We start from the raw sequence: 20,105 nt of genomic DNA, 5'->3' as shown, positions 1-20,105 counted from the left end.
ATAAAAAAATAAACATTAATATGACATTAATGTGAACATTTTTCTGTGTTCAGTTCAATATATCATACATTTGATGTGCAAGCAATGATGAATGTTCTCCATATTCTATCATATTAAACATCATAGGCTACTATCATAAAGGGATTTTCAGTCATTCATAAAAAACGGCACACTATAAAATATCACAATTAGTTTTTTTCCCCTAGCATTTGTTCTTATTAATTAAACTGTTGTGATATTAATTATTACACACTGTTCTGGTGCAAACCTGCCAAAAGTAGAAAATGGTAATTTGTTAATACTTTAATTTGGCGAAAAATTATCACTGTACATTCAGTTCTTTTTATAAATAACAGAGCATTAGGCTGGATACTGGATATTGCTTACTTCATTCCAAATTGATCTTTGGGAAGATGCCACATCTATCCACTTTTCACGTGTAATGTATGAGGGAGAACACAATGTCCTATACTGTTGAATATTAATGTAAAACTGATTTTGCAAACGTGGAGAATCTTTAAAGGTCTAATTTCATGTTTTTTCTTCTTCATTAATTCTGTAAAATAAATAAATAAATAATAATCTCTAGTATGAATGAATGCCCTGTGAGCTGGAGTTTGTAAAAAAAAAATGTACCCCAGTGGTTCTGTTTCAGGCTGTTTTAGTTCAGCAGAGGAGTGGACAGAGAAGAACAACAGGATTTCTCATGACATGCAAATGTATCGCCTCTGATTGGCTAATACCATTGTAATGCTCCCTCCACAGCTCTGCAGCGGGCGGTCACAAGCCAAGGTGGGCGAGACCATTTCTTTTATTAGCTAATGCAGGCAATAGGAAGAAAAGTTTTATGTACAGCATGCATATGCAACTTGGACTGGCATACTGCATTTCAAAAAGAGCAAGTACTAAATGCTTTCTAGCCAAATTACACCTTTAAAAGTTAGCTCCCATGAGGTTAGCTCCCCTTTTAGTTCTACTTGGCTTTTACTTACATTAAGCTAGTATTTTATCTTTAAAATATGTTATCTTCATTTCTTTATCTTTACCTTTCTTTGCTTACTTATTTTGGTACATAATCTATAGTATGCAAAATATGACAAATTCTTAATATATTCATTATGTTTTAACTTGTCACTTAAAAATTAATGTTTTAACACACTAAACTTACTAAATTATACATTTCTTATTGCAAAAAACACAGAATAATAGATTTTAAAATTGAGCAGAAGTTACTAGGAATGTTTTTACATTGCAATTTTAAGGCTTCCAATGCCAGCTAGTTTCCTGGACCACTGAAGTGACTCAATGTCACAGATCAGAGGTTCTTCAAGCCTGCTGCTGCTAAAGGACTCTATATAGGGTTTTCTAGGCTTTTTGCATCATCTCTTGAGCTATGAGGCCTTTTGTGCTGAGAGAGACCTTCCTCCACTTTTAAGCACTTTATCTGGGACAGCTAAGGACTTTACACCCTGTCTAGGGAGTTTCGTCCCCCCTGCCTGTGGGGAACTGTGTGTGTGTGTGTGTGTGTTGTTTTCTGTGTTTTTGCTGCTACTGTGAAGCACCCTTGAGACTGAGAAAGGCAACATATAAAATAAACACATTATTTTTATTATATGAGCTGATGTTTATGAGTAATACAAGCTAAGGCGAACAGAGGATACATGTCTAATCCCCCCACGCAGACACACACACACTCACACTTACCTTGTTCTGCTTCAGGGCTCCCTTCTCTTTCATGTGTGGACAGTCCTTGCCGGTGACGACGGCTTTGATGTCAGCCACAGGCACTGCCGAGAGGAGAAAGGTACAATGAGCCGGTCCTGCCATTAACCATCAGAAGATTTCACTGTCCCGAACTGATGCCGTCAGTTATACTTACATTTGTCCTGCAGAGAGTCATGAGGCACCTCTCCCTGAGGGCTCTCCTCCAGGTCTCCATAGTGCAGCACTTTATGATTGGGCGATAAGCGACAGTACCAGAACTTATCTGTGAGAAGAGAGACAGAGGAATAGAGTCCAGTTAATCTAGCCACAATTTAAACTTCCTACGTTATCACACATCATCAGTGCAGTCATTTTACTGCTGTCATAAAAACACTGTTTTTCGTTCCTTGCTTTTGTCCAAAACTTTGCAATAACGATACATGTCGTACTGTCAGACTAAGATATGCAACAATATGCAACAACTTAGTAAGAGTAACAAATATGATGACATGGGGGTTTCACTTAGTCAAAGCTTGAACATTTCAGTGTCAACAAAAATACAATAACTTTTTCTTCTGCTGGTAGCATTTCAAAGATAAAAGTCTTTCTTATGACAGCCACGATTTGTTCTTTTCAAGCATCTGGAGTAGTCTTTAAGCCTTTTGTCTGTGAGACAAACAGGGTCAGAGATAAAACACAGGTGCTGATCTACTTCATACCAAAGCGGTACTAAAACTACAGTAACAGGAACCTACAGTTATTTAAAGAAGGAAAAAATTGGACAGTCCATGAAAAGATTTTTTGTCTTCTTTTTTGTACATATAACAATAAATATAAACACAGGGAGATCTGATAATAATTTAGAAGAATATTGACAGATGACAGTGATACAACTAAACTCTACAATTCTCAATGTTTCTATTAGTATTTTTGAGATAATACAGTGCAGTTGAGAAACTTCTCTTTTGTCTCTTGTCATGTGTAACCATACTGTGTCATCATGTGCACTTCATTTGTATTTGGTGGATTTATCCGTCTGTGTTTTGTGGGACACTGACTAATAGACACTCAGGAAATCACTAAGGACTTACTTGACTATATAACTGTGGAATGACTTTAAATGCAGTTTTACAAATAAACAATTATACCTACTCTGATCATACCAAACGATGTAATTGAAATTCAGGATTCAGGAACAGTTTTAATCAAAATTTGAGCTGTATTATCTTAATGACATTAAGATAAATACAAAAAAAACCCATCTAATTATATGTACTGGGTATTTGTCAACCCTAGAGAGTTAAAAAAAAAATAATGTATTTCTCTTATATAAATAGTTTGATCTCTTTCTGATGGTAGATGCTGTACTTTGACATCAACTACGGTAAGAGATGTAGGTACCATGATGAGCTGTTAGGAATTAGACACATCTAATTTTTTAAGGTGACTGTATGTATAGGCGTTGAGTTTGAGGTTAAGCTGCAGGTGCACCAACAGCCTGCTGATTGGTTAAAGCTGTGACTGGCACACTGACTCCCAAACCCCCTGCCTGTCACCTCCTGCACCAGGCAGAAGGCTGGCATGAGCTGGTGCTGCCGCCGCTGCCCCCCGTGCACGGGCTAGAGGCTGATGGCTGGCACTTGCCCTGGCAGCTCCATCCAAAAGCTAATTGCTGGGAATAGAAGCTTGGCAGGGTGCCATGGTCCGGGTCTGACAGAAGTCGAGTGGAATGGCGCTCCTCGTCTCGCTCGCGCACTCCCACAGCATGGGACAAGGAGGATTTAACGCAAAACAGTCTGCTCATTACTCTCTCTTTTTCCCTCTCTCTCTCTCTCCATCTCATATCCATTCCCCATAGCATCAGCCGCCATGCCCCGCCCCACCAAACAACCGCAGCCGACTGAAGCTTGTTTATCTACAACCACAAAATAAAAAAAAGCATCCAATGTGCTGATTAATTTAAGGTGTGAGCACATCATAAAATAAGGCTTAAAAATATAGTCCTCTGCAGGGGGTCTGGTTGTGGGATTTGTTAGATCTCTTCACTAACAGACACACATACACTCAGACAGAGGAGAAGGGAAGGTGCACAGACAGAGATAGACAGAAAGAGAGAGAGAGAGAGAGAGAGAGAGAGAGAGAGAGAGAGAGATAGTCAGTCATTTCCATTTAAGAGCAGCTTGATGAATATTTGATGGGCAGATGTGATTTTGAGTGGAGCTCTTCAGGTACAAGTACTGGCAGAGACAGACAGAGCAAATGTGTGTGTGATAGAGAGAGAGAGAGAACGTGAGTGAGAGAAAAAGTGAGAAACAGAGAGAGAGAGAGAGTGTTAGACAGAAGGAGAGCAAACGAGAGATTGAGTGCGAGAAAGAAAGAACAAATGAGACTAAGAGAGATGGACAGCTGGAGAGAAATGAAATATGTGAGAGTTTGAAACATTAATACAGAGAAAGAGTTATAGAGAAAAGAGAGAAAGAGTGAACAAGGCTGTATGATTTGAGTAAGAAAGAGAGAGAGAGAAAGGGAGAGTGAACAAGAGATTATATACAGCTGTGGAAAAAAATAAAAGATCATTTCAGTTTCTAAATCAGTTTTTCTGATTTTACTGATTTTACCACTAGGTATATGTTTGAGTAAAATGAACATTGTTGTTTTATTCTAACAATATTTCTCCCAACTTCCAAATAAAAATATTGTCATTTAGAGCATTTATTTGCAGAAAATGAGAAATGTCTGAAAGAACAAAAAAGATGCAGAGCTTTTAGACCTCAAATAATGCAAAGAAAACAAGTTCATATTTATAAAGTTTTAAGAGGTTCAGAAATCAATATTTGGTGGAATAACCCTGTTTTTTAATCAGTTTTCATGCATCTTGGCATGTTCTCCTCCACCAGTCTGCTTTTATATAACTACATTCCACTCCTGGTGCAAAACTTCAAGCGATTCAGCTTGGTTTGATGGCTTGTGATCATCCATCTTCCTCTTGATTATATTCCAAAGGTTTTCAATTTGGTAAAATCAAAGAAAATCATAATTTTTAAGTGGTCTCTTATTTTTTTCCAGAGCTGCATAAGAGAGAGGGAAAAGAGTGGGGCAGAGAGGTGTGACACAGAGTAAACAAACAAGTGTAAGAGATAAAAAGTGAACATAAAAGAGACAGAGTGAGGGAAAGTGTGAATGAGGGAGTGTGACTGTGGAAAAAGAGAAAGCAGAAAGAAAGGAAGTGTACAGTGCGAAAGTAAAAGATGGAGAAAGAGAATGAGAGAAAAAGAGCCAATAAAAATGAGGGAGTGAAAAAAAACAACAGAAAATGAGAGTAAGCGGGGGGAAGAGAGACTGTACAAGAGAGACAGTGCTAGATTGAGGCAGCATATAAGAAGGAGAGAGACAGAGGATAAGAGGAAAGTCAGACAGCAAGAGAGAGAATACGTTGAAGAGAGAGAAAGTATGTGAGAAAGACAGCATGCCAGATGCGTACAAGCATGCACACACACTAGCGCACACTCACACACACACACACACACACACACACAGGTATAAAGTGTGTGTACACAACCTTAAGTGGACTACTATTCTCTAATCAACATCCCTTAAATGCAGAAGTACAGAATGAGAGGAAGGCAGTGAATATGAAGTGGTGTGTGGGTGCACACGACTGAATGTGCCATGAAATTACTCAGACGAGAGTTAACCAGCCAAACACAAACATTACTCATCACTATACCACAAATAGATCATCTTCAAAAGACTTGCTCAGGAGACTGACAAGAAAAGTTGAACCGTCTCACATTCTCATGCCACATTCTGCTGAATGACTGATCAGTCTCCAGAAATCCTCAAAAACATGTTATTCAGAGTACAATGGCATAATAATATTATATAGCATTTAACATTAGTAGATTTTCCAATTTATCCCTTGATTGGATTTCAAATTCTCTAAATCCATTCTAAGAAAAATGATGTAAAAAAGAGAAAACTAATGCCTAAAAAGCCCTAAACACACTGATATATCCAAATGTTTGTAGACATGCCTTCTAATTAATGGATTCTACTGATTTCCTCATTTTAATAACTTTGATTACCCTTTATTTGTAGAAATAATAAATGAGAATATATCTCAATACCTTTTCCTATATATTTCCTATTCAGTCTATCGCAGATGTTTATGTAATATAATTTTTTTCCCATTTTTTTTTTTTACTATTTTTTTTATTAAGCAGTGACGTACTGAGAGCAGGATTTGCACTTAGTGGACTTCAGTGGGCGTGGGCGAAAGTGAAAGAGTGACTTCAGCCCTCGTTAATTGGGTCACTGGCTGTTCCACCCTCCGTCTCCAAACTGTTAGAGTCATGTACAGCTGACAGGGAGCTGTCAAACTGCTTTAAAACAGATACTAAATATTTAAATTCTTCCATTTTACAAATGGTAAGGAAGACTCATTATGAAGTTTCATGATAGTTTCTCGCACGTCATGCCCATATCGGACAAAAATCGGACATTGTTTTAAAATTTGTATGGAAACATTTGTTGTGATATTGTTTTTCATCTAATTTTAGGAAAACATAGTTTAAACACAGCACTAAATAAACCACTGTCTGACGGAGCTGCCACTATGATCAGGAGATCGCTGATTCGAATCCTGTTCATATAGCAGCCTGCCATCAGCTACCTGAGCCCTGAGAGAGCAGAACTGGCCTTGTTTTCTCTGGGCGGGTAGATGGAGCTCTCTCCCCTCATCACTCCAAAAGGTGATGTCGATCAGCACAAGGCGTCTGTGAGCTGCTGTATCAGAACCATGTCGCAGCACTTTCCTCCGAGTGCACTGTGAGGCTACTCGGCAATGCTGCATCAGCATCAGTTCGAAAAGAGGAGGTGGCTGACTTCACATGTATCGGAGGAGGCATAAACTGGTGTTGGTGTAGGGGTAATTGGTCGTGTAAATTGGAAGAAAATTAGATAAATATTAGAAATAAAATTATGTAAACACTGTCTGACACCAATATTTACATGTAAACTATTAATATAGTGTTTGAGAACAGATACAGTTTTACAGAGCAGAATATCATAATACTTTGATATATATATGAATATTTTCTTACCAAATTATACTGAATTGTGAGTTGACTGTATTGTTACATCTTTCTACTGAAGTCTTTTTACAGGCTCTCTAGTCTTCAAACAGAGTAAATTAGAATCTTTGAAAGGCCATGAATGAGTTTTATTGTTCAGAGTTAAGTCATTCTTATTGCATGGCCTTTTCCATTTCATCCATTAATCAGTATGTTATATAATTAGTGGTGTGATTGATAGTGAAAGGTCTAAAAGAGAGTATTTAAGATTTCCATAGCACGAACAGTGTCAGTGTGATAGAGCAGGAGCAGGACTAGTAGCAGTGACAGGCTTGTGTTAGCCCATGTTTCACCCTGCCCTACTGAAAAGGTTAGACAGGCACAGACAGCATGTCCCTGGCCCGGAGGGGTTATATAGAGATAACATCTATCTGAATTCTGTCCATCAGATGCAGTTTGTGCTTCTGTTGGTCAGGCGCATCGTAAAGATGGCATTTGTGGAAAGAGCAAGTGTAGATTTGAGAATGTCAAAAGGCCCTTTGTGGTACGTGGGGGATAAATATGACATGAGCGTAATGACCCTGCACTGATGCAGATCAGTGACCTCTACTCGCATAGTAATAGGCCTATTCAGAACTAACACTTTCAACTGCTGGACTGGAATATGCAGGTGTTGTAATTATGGAAGAGAATAAAAAGTAGAATGTACAACAATTATGTTTTTCACTTACTTTTTCTAGCCTGCACTGTAATTTTTTCCTATGCGTTATTAGCCTAGTCAGATTGTATTTGTAAAAAAATGTAGCATAGACAATGATCAGACTACATTTTATTAGTACTCAGTGTACAAATTCAGGTTAATTCAAAGGGTTCACTTACTATTCAGCAACTGTATGAAATTGAATAAAATAAATTACTTCCAATAACAACTGATTTTAAATGTATTGGATTTTTTTCTATAAGTTTTAATGTTAAGCAAAAATAGTGGCAAATCTGAAATCGATATCCTTTATTTATATATTTTTAATACATAAGTTAAAGTAATAAAGCAACACTTTTAACACTTTTAAACACAAATACAATCTGAATTAAAAGTTCCAAAAGAATCCACATTCTTAATACACACGTTTTTCAATTAGCATTTCCCTGAGCTCTCACCAGTGCTCTGAGTATATTTAACGGTGTGATAGCGACAGATGGTGCATTTAGTTATTCCAAGTGTATTAAGAGTGTTTCATAAAAGAGAGAGAGATAAAAAACGCCTAAGTGAGAGGATGAGAGAGTGATAAGAAGAAAGTAAGAGTGCCGGAACCGAGAGATGAGAAGTTAGAAAAGTGAGACTGAGATGGAAAGCGAGAGAGCAGACACTTAAGGTGCCTAACCTCATACTGATCTAATCTAGTAGTGTGAAAAGCGTTAAATTATCCGGCCTAACTGATAAAGCCTGCCTCGGAGCTCAGGCAGACAGCCCCGCTCTCGTGCAAGCCGGCGTGAAAGCTGATATTACTCTCAGCATCTTCGGTTCTGTGCAGCACAGGCTTCAGCACTCCCACCACTCGGCTCTCACTTAAAAACACGAGCCAGCAGCCCGCGCTCTCCCAGCCTCACATCGGCTATTTTTAATCCTGCGAAGCCTCCCTGCCAGACTAACAATAGCAACCATAAAGCTATTCATGTAGGAAAAGAGAGATAGAGCTGCGTTTTCCCAGGGTACTGTCCTCTCAGCCGAGCAAACACACAACCTCATTATTACAGTGATGTATGAGAGGGGAATGTGTCCTCTAGTAAGGAATCAGAGGATTGGTTGTTAGCCCCTGTAGCCAGTCTGAGTTGCGCTTATGAGCTGGACTTCTTTAGGAGCAGGAGAATTGAATTAAACAATGCTTCCATTACTGCAATCGATTCCTGCACTTCAGGCCAGTTAGAAACTGTTGCAGACTGCAGTGGAAAAGCGTTCACAGGCGAAATGATACATGTATTTATGGCCGATAAAAGACGATGTGTGAAAATGTGCATGTGCGTGTGTGTGTGTGTGTAAGGGTTTAAATATGTGAATGTGAAGTGGAGAAAGCCCTACCCTGTCTCCTGCGGCTGCTGATCTTCCTAAAGCAGGTGCCCTCACACAGGCGGTTCAGTCGCTGCTGTTTGATCAGCTCCATGATCTCCGGCTGGATCTTCTCCCTCAGCTCCCTGTGAAACAAACACACACATACACACAGAAGTATTGGGACACCTGCTCATTTGTTGTTTCATTCCAAACCATGAGTATTAAAAAATACTGGATTTTGGAACTTTGCTGTGAGGATTTGATTGTAATTTGTAATTTGTGAGTTTTAGGAAGGTCAGGATGTTTGATGATAAACCACTCCAATGCATCCTTAAGTTCCAAAATTCATTGAGAACACAGTTCCACTGCTCCACATCTCAATGCTGGGAGGTATTATACCCCTCTAGACTGTGCCTGGAATGAGGGATGGAGCCAATAGGTTCATGTTTATCTGCTCCTATTAAATTGGGAATACTTTTCTACAGGTACTTGACAGTGTATGTGTGTTCATTTGCAAGTACGCAGACATTGGGACATATAGGATATTTATATACACATTTACAGGACGCTACAAAAAAGGGGGATTTTGTGCAGTTCAGTTTTGATTTATTAGTTTCATAAGTTTTACTTTATTTAGCATCTCAATAAAGCTTTTCTTGAGGTACAGCTTTTTCATTGGACAGTAATAGCAAGCATCACACTAAGTCATTATGCTCTCTCGGGTAACCAGGCCATGGACGGCTGTGGCACTGCAGGGAATTGAACTTACAAACTCGCAATTGTGGGCCCAAAGCATTACAGGAGTATTGGAATTTCTTGCTCTTGGGCTCCCCCTTTAGTCAGGAACATGTGATTTATACATGCATAACTTAAATCCTTAAAATAGAGCATGAAATCAGACTGATTCCATAAAATAATATTACGAAATTTTACACAAATATGACTGTGCACCATTATGTCATCTTTGTGACTGTTTTCCTGACTGCTTCACCAAAGTAGCATTCTCAAGCCCGGAGGAGCAATGATATAGATACTACTCTCCCAATTATAAGTCAGTGGAGCATCACCATGATTACCTATTGATTTTATTCCAGGGTAAAATGTTATATAATGTTGCTTTAAAGATTACAAAGTCCTAGCACAATTATATGCATTCAATATATGTCCATAAACCCAATCAAACTAGAGCATTTTATCATCAAATATTATGATAATAAAATGCATTACAATTACTATAAAACTGTCATTTTGCCCACCTCAAATATGAAGTATAATTCTTATAGTGTCAATATGATCTAGTGTGGAGAGATGCATTGTGGAGAAGCTCATAACTGCTTTCCCTCCCATTTATCCAAAGTAATTAAAGAAAATTAAATGATAAAAAAAAAAATAGACGGTCAATGATATGATAATCTGTCCTCATGCACAGAGCTAATGCGAGGTCTCCACACAGCTTTTCATTTTTCATCTTCGTCATGTCCTCCTGATGATTGTGCACACTCCCCAGCATGCGTCAAGCAGTCATTAAACTGAATTATGCATGGCTTTGAGAAGAGTGCTGCTTGTAGGGCCAGGGCGTTGGAGCAAGCGAGTGAAATGGGGTTGAAAGTGTGTTGAAGCTTCAATAATGTCCCTCTTTTATCTGCATGGCCCTGCTAACAATTCTACCTAATTTACTGTATCTCACTTCTTTAAATGTGAGATACAGTGTCTATGTGTCGCATTGAGATTTATGAAACTGATAACTGGTCTAAAGTCCTGATTATCCTTTTAACAGTAGGCAGAAAGTAAAAAAAATAGAAGAAAGCAAAAAGGACAAAGGATTCTGGAGGCAATATATTTAGTAATGCCACACAGACAATTCCAGAACATTTTAAATCAGAAAATAAACAACAGAATGTGTAAATGCTATCTGTGCTCAATGTTAAGAATAGAGCTATCTGGTCTTCTTTGTTGTTTATTTTGTCATTTTTGTTACCATGCGAGAAAAGATACAAAGCAGTACCACTTTTTGGAAATTATTGGAGCAGTCTGGTCTGCCGTGTGGACATGATGAGGTGTAATATATTAATTTCTTATACATGTATATGAGCCTTTAGAATTTCCAAAAAAATAGTTTATACAAGACTATGAATTACTAGGCTGCTTTTCAAATTAGAGTATTGCCCCCAAACGGTGGAGACGATTATATGCCTGCTCCAATATATGTGAAATCAGTTTTTTCAAGCTGCTGCTGATACATCATTCGGTAGCCAGCGCCTTCAGAAGTGCTGCACCCCAGCTCCGATACATTAACCAGCAAACGCATGTACTGACCAGAGATCAGGGGAGAGCGCCATCTACCTCTCCATGAAAAAAATTCTAATTTTGCAGCCTCAAACTCTGGCTGTTATTATGCTCTCTCAGACTCCAGTATTAATATTATTTTAACTTCTCAGCACATTTTGACATGTTAACATCCTACAGCCATTTCTATATGCATTAGCTACAGAATGGTAGAGAATTCTGTTCAGTCTCTGCTGAAATCTTTCATCAGATCTGAAAAGGCATTGTGGCTATTTTCTGATGAGTTTTAATGTTGCATGAAGACTTGCCAGCATGTTTTCTGGCACTGAATGCTGCACAAATGATGTGCCAGGAGCTACAAAAATTCTTTAATTGAGAGTCCTCTTAGCCTAATGAGATTTCCACTGTCAATGGTGCCTCGTCCCCACTGCCATTTGAAGAGAAATGTCATTTTAATGTGTGCCCGTGATCAAGAGAGACACAGGTGCAGGAGCCAGAAGTGAATAGTGCATGCTCCGTGATAGCAGGGTACACACTGAGGGGCTGGATGATTGAATACTTTCAGCTTTTGTGCTCAAATGTTATTCCAAACCAGTCGAAACTAGTCGCCATATAGCCATCACAATTTGGCCCATTTTAAAGCTGCTCATGTCTTCATAATTCCCTGCTTCAAACACCTGAACTACAAAGAATGTTAATTTGATCACGTGCTAATAGATATCACACACTTACAGAGGCGTAACTGTAAATAGATACTCAATATGTTCATGCGAAAAATTAGTGTTTTTAATGTTATGGCTAATCGATGTGCTTAAGCATGTGACAACCTCATGTGTCTGACTTACAGAATGGGCCGGGATTGGAAGTCCTCCTGGTTCATTCTCTCAGACTGCCGGATCTTGAGGATCTCTGTGTAACTCAGGTTCTGCAGGCGGCTCTTAAACTGGTCCAGAGAGTTAGGCTTGGCTGTCAGAGCACGTGTGATCTGTTCCCTCACCACCTGCATCACCTACATCACAAACACATGCACAAACACACAAGGGTCATTAGAAATCAAAAGAAATGTGAGGTTTATAATTAGTTGGACAAATCTGGCATAAAAATTAAGGTCTTAAAGGTCTTAAAATAATATCACTCCAATTGTAGCATATTTGTATATTTCTCCTTGTGCACTTCAGGATTTAATATAAAAAAAGTTTTATTGACAGTTGTTAAACCTTGGCTTTGCTCCCTCATATATCAGGGTGTGCTTTTCCACTATGATGCTCCTAGAGCCCTAAGATTATCTTCTCAGCTATTTCTCACTTTCCCACAGTGCAGACTTAAGCAGAAAGGAGATCAAGCCTTTTCAATCACAGCCCCGAGACTGTGGAACAGTTTACAACCTAATATTAAAGGAGGAATCTTTGATAGCTTGTTTTAAAAATATATATTTATTTTAGTTTGTTTTATTAACTTTGTAAATTTGCAGTGCTTCATGTTTCAGGATGCACACCTATAACAAGCTAAAATTGAAAATGAAAAGATGCACAGCTGTGTATACCTCAGAGTGAAACCAGTCTCTTCCCTTTAAACTATACATCAAACTGGAATCCTGGGCCATCCTATGACTAGTCATTGGGATAACTTTAGGTTTTATGAGTAACTCTAAGTCTGGGAGCTAAATAAGTCTGTCTATGAGTTTTGTAAGACTGTTTTGTCAAAGGGAACAAAGTGTATTTCACTCTTCACTCAACTCCAATGTCTGAAGTCATCTCAAAGTTGACTTTGACACTGACATTGACTAGGACACTGACTTTCACCTGTTTACCTTCACACGTCTAAGAGAAGATCCAAAAAAGGTATTGTAAATAGCAGTAAAAAAACAGGAATTTTCAAATACTTGTCTGTTTTTTGTACATAATAAAAAGCCCTATGATAGAAAACATTTTTTTAATAAGTTATAGGCTTTACATAAGATGCACAAAATGTGTATTGTACACATTTAACGGTTTAGTGAAAAAATGAAAAATTAGCAGCATAGTCATTTATAGATTATCTTAAAGTCACAACTACTATGCTTAGTTTAACTGAGGACTAAGGTAATGGGGTCTTATTCATGACAGGGTTGAGGGTTCATTGCCAACCTCTAAGCTGCCACTGCTGGGCCCTTGAGTAAAACTGGGGAGCCGATTTGTGCTCATTGTATCAGTATGCATTTGTGTGTGCGTGTGTTCTAACTAATGTGTGTATGCATGTGTTCACTGCACTGATACTCTAAAGGTGGAGGTCAAATTCTGTCTGTGTCCATCACAAATGTTCATTGTGGTTGTCTTTGATTTAACAAAAATGCTATAGAGACCATCACGAAATATACATAGCATACACAGGATACAGGGGATAATTCTTTGAAAGTTACAACCATTCTTCCTATTACTTAAAGCAACATTATGTAGCATTTTTCCTTTAGTGTCAATATTTCACACTGGATCAGAACACTGCTGTTGTACTCTGTAACTCTGTACGGTGGAACTCTATAGAGAACAGCGAGAACACTGCATAGCCAAAATAAAATCTGTAAAATAATTCTACTGCCTCTGCCCACATGCTTAATTCACTTCAAATATCAGTGACTATCGCTCTGCTTGTCAACAAATGCATGTGAACCAAAGGAGGTGCTCCAAGCCTGATTTGTATTCACTGCAATGGAGTAAAAGTGAATTAGAGCAGCTGTAGGGGGAGCCCAGGAGCAGAGAGTACTATCTGTCACATAATGCTGCTTTAAATGTGAAACGAGAAAAAGCTTCTGCATCACTAAGCACAAATCAGACATTAACATGATGCATTCAGATCTGCCCAAAGCCATGTAGGGCCTATGGTCACAGCTTTCTGAGCCCATCACCTGATCCGCTACAGTGCTGCACCACTCTGGAGAGCAGCCAGTGTACACAGAGCTCTATCCATACAGCCAGCAGCTCAGCCACCATCCCCCTCACAGCCCAGCAGAGACAGCCTACAGCCTCCCCCTCTGCTCCTCACTCAGTACCCAGGGAACACACATGAAGCCTGGCTGCCGTTCAGTACACCCAGCCCTGCAAATCTTTGATAGTGCACGGCCCCGGGAGCAGAGAGAGCAGGTCAGTGAACCCCGCTCCTGCATCCCCAGCAGCAGATCGCACGGCGTGATTAGATGAGGAGTGAGGAGATGTATCAAAATCTGAGCTGGAATCAAGGCCAGCTGCGGTTCCCACACACTGCATCTTCTATAACCAGCAGCACGAGCAGCACCAGGATTAGATGGGTTTTAATTAACGATAAGAAGAAGTCAGGGTCAGGGTTCCTCCCAAATCACTACCCTAATCTGCCTCTGTGCTGCAGAAGGGAAGGAGTAATTGCTTGAGGGATAAATCGAGATGGTGTGCTTTAATAGCCATGGTAATCCTTCAAAGGAGATTCTAACCACAGTCAGCATCTCCGCTGTGTGCTGAGCTCTCTGGACAATCTCTAACAGCAAGGTAATCGACAAGCATATGAGCATATTTACTGACTTCCATACTAATAAACTGATGCCCTGCAAAATAATAAAAATAATCGGCACCCTTGTTTAAAGAAGAGCAAGGCAGAGGCAAAACATTGCAAGACAAGCAATTATGTTTTTTTTGTTGTTTTTTTTAACAAAGAGAGCAATTCAAATGAATGAGCTGTTATGTTTACTTTGTTTAACCCCTTTACATGCCTTGTAAGGCATGACTATAAGGGCTACAGGCGATACAAAACCCTTTTTACTGCAGTAAAATAAGTTTGAAATCTCCTACAGGACACTTGATGAAACTGCCTGTTCACTCTCCACTCCACTTAATAATTCCAGATCAGTAACAGGAATCAAACACAAATTCTGCATGTTTAAAAATAGATGTAAAAACTAGACAAACGTAATGAAACTAAATGTTTGGAGGACATGAACTGGTTGATTTATATTCAGGAAAATATTGATTTTAAAATGAATAATAGTTGATTAATTGTTGTTATTCATAATTTTTTTAAAGTTGCAGATTAACTTTTTTTTTTAAATATTGTAATTACAATTACAATTAGAATTTGTAGTAACGTTTATTTTTAAACACGAAACCTTGTTATGTAATGCTTAAATACAAATAGATTTGTGTGTGTAATATCAGGCAGAAAACTGACAAACATGCTCACCTGTTAAGGAGTTAAAATCATTGTCTATACTTTATTAATATTTTATTTATTTCATTTATTTATTTATAATAATTAAATTCCAACGTCTGAATAATCTTAATTATCAAACTTTCAGTGCTTTAAAATAGTGTAATTGCAGAAATATACTATTATATTATTATTATATCAGTGGCATGAATTGGTCTTAAATTTACAATAATATAATTTATCACAATTATTTCTGGGCTAAAATATTGTCAACATAAAAGATCAGTAATTGTGACAGGCCTACACACAACATCATACAAGCATATTTCAGTAAAGGGAGTAAAACAGTAAAAAGTTTCCTGATTTATAACATGCGTGAACACGTTCACATTAACAGCACTAATTAGCGTACATAATATTTTGGACACATTCAAACAAGACCTAGCAAAAAAATGCCAGGAGGCTTAAAACTGTGGTGGTCGTGGTGGTCTTACAGCAGACCTTAAACACAATGAGCACCTCCAAATCCAAAGGACCTAAGCACTGAATGATCTGAAGGTTTTGTATGTAGGATGTTCTCAGATCTGTTTCTAATTGGGAGTGTTTTTTTTATCCTTATAATGAAGAAATCAAGGCTTCCAGTGACTGGAGGGTGCTGCAGCTATTTTTATTCCCGCTAAAAAGAAGTTTCCTCAAGACCACACAGTCTGAAAAAAGCAACTGTGGACACAATGGAAGGCAGTCAGCCTCTTTAAGAATAAGAGTGTGATTTTCTGGGGAGAGACAAGGAGGTGAAGGATGGCAGAATTGCTGCTGCTGAGAGGGTGGGTGGTGGTATTTGTGAATAAAGAGGAAAAAACAGCCTTTTTTAGGAACACTGACATGAGCCAGACACTGTGCCTTTGGCTCAGTGAGACACTGAAGTCTTCAACCAGCCACCACCTTCTTCTTCTTTCCCCTCCTCTCCCCAGCAGCCATATGAACAGAACACACTCGCCCACAGTGTGTCATCTCCCAGATAATTCAGAGCGGCAAATGGGGGGTAGAGAGGAGGAGAAGGTGCACGTTTTTGCGTGCATGAATCAACAAGAGCAAGCGTTTCCTCTTTTCCTCATGAGATCATAATCATACTTTTAATAAAATACTTTAATAGCCATATATCTCCTCCATTTTATTCTCGAAACAGCACCTCAACATTCAAAGCATTCTGAAGTCAAATCCCCCTCCCTATATCCCGCTGGCTTTTCCAAACTCAAACACACAAGCCATTAATCCCTGTATTACTGTGTTTCTGAAGCAGCTTTGCAAAATTATGAGATATTTACAGACTTCTGATCCGACAAAGCTTATTCAAACAACATGAGCTGAAACTGAGGAATTCTAGCACCCTGCCAGGATCCTTTATGAAAACAACAGCAGCAGAAAACAAAAACAGATTGAGCCCGATGCTGCTCTGGATTAGTTATTGTCTGATTGTTGGTTTTGATAGACAAGCCTCAGAGGTAAAAGAGTTCACTGGGTAAAACAAACTCAATTTTCTTCTCCTCCTCATCTATTACTCATCCTACTATAGAGATTATACATGGGATAAACTGTGTGGACTCGAAAAAGTTGTCCAGTGAATAATTCAGTAAATTTAACATGGTTCAATCCAAACGTGTTATTAGGTATATAACTGTGAAATTATTTTGCACCTATTTTGCATCTAAGACTAATATGAGGTAGCAACGTAGCCAAATGTTTGTGGTCACACCTCTAAATAAATGTCTTCAGCTACACTATAGAGATATAGAGTGTATAAGGACACCTTCTAATTGTTTCGTCCAAAATCAAGGGTGTTAAATAAGAGTTTATCCTGCTTCTGGGTGCAACTGACAGTAGCTGGGAGCATCCATTAGAAGGGCATAAACATTTGGACAAATACTGTTCTTTAAGGGAAGTTTCACATGTATGCTGTTTGGTCCAGACCTTCACACTTTCTCAATTCAGTCCGAACCAAAACAGCTGGTCTGAAATTTGGTTGGATTTGTCTGCAGTATTAAAACACTTTCTTAGATGGTTTATTAAAGCAACTGTCACGCATTAAACAATTAAATATGGATATGACTCACTGCAGCCTATAAACATGAACCTATTAGCATCATGCCAAACATTAGACATGGGCTAAAGAGGTTTAAAGCCCTCCAGTGTTGAGCTGTAGAGCAGTGGAACTTTGTTCTCAGGAATGACAGAAATTTACCCAAAATGAAGGTCAATGTAAAAATATTTTATTACAGGTCAATTTTAAGTATTTTTTATTTGTTCATATATCACTGCAAAATGAAAAAAAGGCTTTAGGTGTGACAGTGACAATATGTGCATCTAATGACTTAACAAAAGCACATCCAACCTTTGAGACTAAACAATATCCATATGGGGTAATAGAAAAGGTAATTTACTTTATACTAAACAATCATCAGATCAGGCTGTCGATGATTTTCCATATTTCCATATTCTACCACAGTCTAGTCTCCTTTATTCTGACTGGGTCCAGCGTGTGGCCATTGTTTTCCACAAAAGTACAGATTCACCTTGTAACCTCAGTGATCCAGTCACTTTCCCAGTCTAGACAGTCAATCAGAAAGCTGGCTTGTTGGCAATCAGGGCGTGTAAGATTTATCGCTCCTGTCTCTAATTTTAATTACAACCTTGCCTGGTTATCCATCATAAATGCACACCAAGACTTCTCTGCGGCACATGCTGCCTCATAATTAAGCCTCGATTCATTTTCGACCTGTGATTATGAAAAGGCCTCCACTTGCTCTAGCAAAAAACTTACTGGCAGAAGAGCAATGACTTTGTGCAACTTTGTCTCGGGTCAAATGAAAAAACTGCATCTTAATTAAGCTGCAAAATCCTTGCAATAGTATTTTTCTTTGCATTACAAATATTTAAATCTTTAAAAATACAGTATATGTCAGGCCAAAACCTGTAGAGTAGGAGTGCATGATATGAAGAGAAAGGATCATGTACAACAGCACAGTGGAATATTCTGATATTGTTGTGAAACACAATAAACAAGATCCTAGTTTAATTTGAGCTTCATTTGCTGCGGTTTTCAGGCCTTTACTTGGTTGCACTAATTTTCCCCGGCTAAGAAGTTGTTTGGTCAGTGTGTACACTGTGGACCTCTACCTCACTCTGCCTCTCTCAGCCTGCCTAGTCATGTCATATGATCATAGTCTGCAACATTAATAGGACGCCCCTTTGCTGCACACAGGTAATGAAATTTGAGATTGAGCTGTTACACAAGGACCATCACAGTGGACGATATATCATCCCAGACATTATTGTGATAAACGATATTATTATTGTCATTTTAAAACCATTTAAATTCCAATGACAAAATGATAATAAAATAGCATAACAAAGCAATTTTAGTTTCTTTTAAATACAATAGCATATTATAAAATCTATTTTTTCTCTTCACTTACTGCAGTCCACACTGTCTGTATGGAGGCACAGTTATTGAAGAATTGGTTATTTAGCATGACTGGCTAAAATACTGTTTACTGTTATATATGTGAACAAATAAACACAATAGACAATATCACGATTATCAAAAACGATTGAGGTCATGTCCATTTATTGAACGATAAGTCGATAATGTAATTATTGTGACACGCCTACCTTTAACAAATTTATCGAAAAATCTCAAATCGTGATACAGAAAAAAAATCCTGTGGAGAACAGGACTGACAGTTTGCAACAAATGCCAAGGCCCATGTGAGCGCCTGGCACATGTTTCAAACTGCACATCAACAGCCAATCTATCATCACCGCTGCTCCATTTACTTGCTTTCCACCTGCTCCTCAACCCTCAGCCTGAGAGTCATTAAAGTTAGCAAAAAAAAAAAAGTTAGAGAATACTCATCTAGAAGCACACAAAGGCAATCAATTCATTGGCAGACAGAAAATGCATTTGCCAAACAAAATGGCTCTGCATTTATCTAAGCATCCTGCTTTTTCATTCCCCTCTATAGTTTTTAGCCAAAAAGCGATTTTTTGTTTGTTTGAGTCTGGCAGATGTCTAGTTAGAAAAGCAGAATTTTCCACTATATTGCACTATTGACATGTTAATTTCGTTATTTTCTACCATCTTAAAAATTCACTTACTAATGCAAAAATGCATTACTGTCAGACAAAACAAGCTAAATTAATGCACAAACATGCTCACATTATCAAGCACTAACTACAGCCAGTAAACATGCAACACTCCACGCTCAGAAAGCATCAGTACTCGCAGGAAACCACTGCATCCGGCAGACATCACATTACAATGCATATGGATATGACAGTAGAACATGCTGTATATTCATAAGTCTAAGCAGATGGGTCGGTTAGCTAGCCATGTGTGACATGTAGTGGCAAGCAATGGGCAGGCTATGAGAGTGGAGGGAAGCAGGTGAAGCAGAAAGCAGAACGGATCTCATGTGGAATCAGAGGCATGGAGGCGAAAGAGCCCCAGACCCTCTACATCTCAGCATATTCAAGATCTCCTGAAGACCTGAATATGCATTACAAAACTTACATATTTGGCAATGCACAAAGACGCACAACTAATCTAGTGTGATCTACTGGAAGTGTAATCTTAACTTGTATGTTATTGCAAATTTAGATGTTAAGAACACCACCAGTACTACAGCATTTGACCTTGGGCAACTAGACTGCACAATTCACTGTTTGAGTAATGTTTAAGGCAAGTTAATTTGCATTTCGCATTTCATAATCATTACATAACTGGCATGAGCTGTTCAATGTTGGTGGATGCCACTACTTCAGTTTAAAGATTTAAAATCAAATTTGAA

The 20,105-nt window shown here is 38.4% G+C and overlaps 1 protein-coding gene across 6 annotated transcripts in view; it reads right to left on the bottom strand.

Annotated features, from left to right (window-relative positions):
• elmo1 (engulfment and cell motility 1 (ced-12 homolog, C. elegans)) overlaps window positions 1-20,105 on the bottom strand; it is a 119,064-nt gene that overhangs the window by 4,456 nt on the left and 94,503 nt on the right. For all 6 annotated transcript variants that reach the window (XM_007258858.4, XM_022683222.2, XM_022683221.2 and 3 more), the window contains 4 exons: window positions 11,955-12,118; window positions 8,854-8,966; window positions 1,880-1,987; window positions 1,705-1,787 (listed from right to left, as the gene is read on the bottom strand). In XM_007258858.4, coding sequence (XP_007258920.2) covers window positions 1,705-1,787; window positions 1,880-1,987; window positions 8,854-8,966; window positions 11,955-12,118 — 468 coding nt within the window. The remainder of the gene's footprint in view (window positions 1-1,704; window positions 1,788-1,879; window positions 1,988-8,853; window positions 8,967-11,954; window positions 12,119-20,105) is intronic.

This window comes from Astyanax mexicanus, chromosome 3, assembly GCF_023375975.1.
Source record: "Astyanax mexicanus isolate ESR-SI-001 chromosome 3, AstMex3_surface, whole genome shotgun sequence".
Taxonomy (NCBI): Eukaryota; Metazoa; Chordata; class Actinopteri; order Characiformes; family Acestrorhamphidae; genus Astyanax; species Astyanax mexicanus.
Note: the sequence above shows the minus strand (reverse complement) of the source record. Positions and strands in the feature narration are given on the sequence as shown.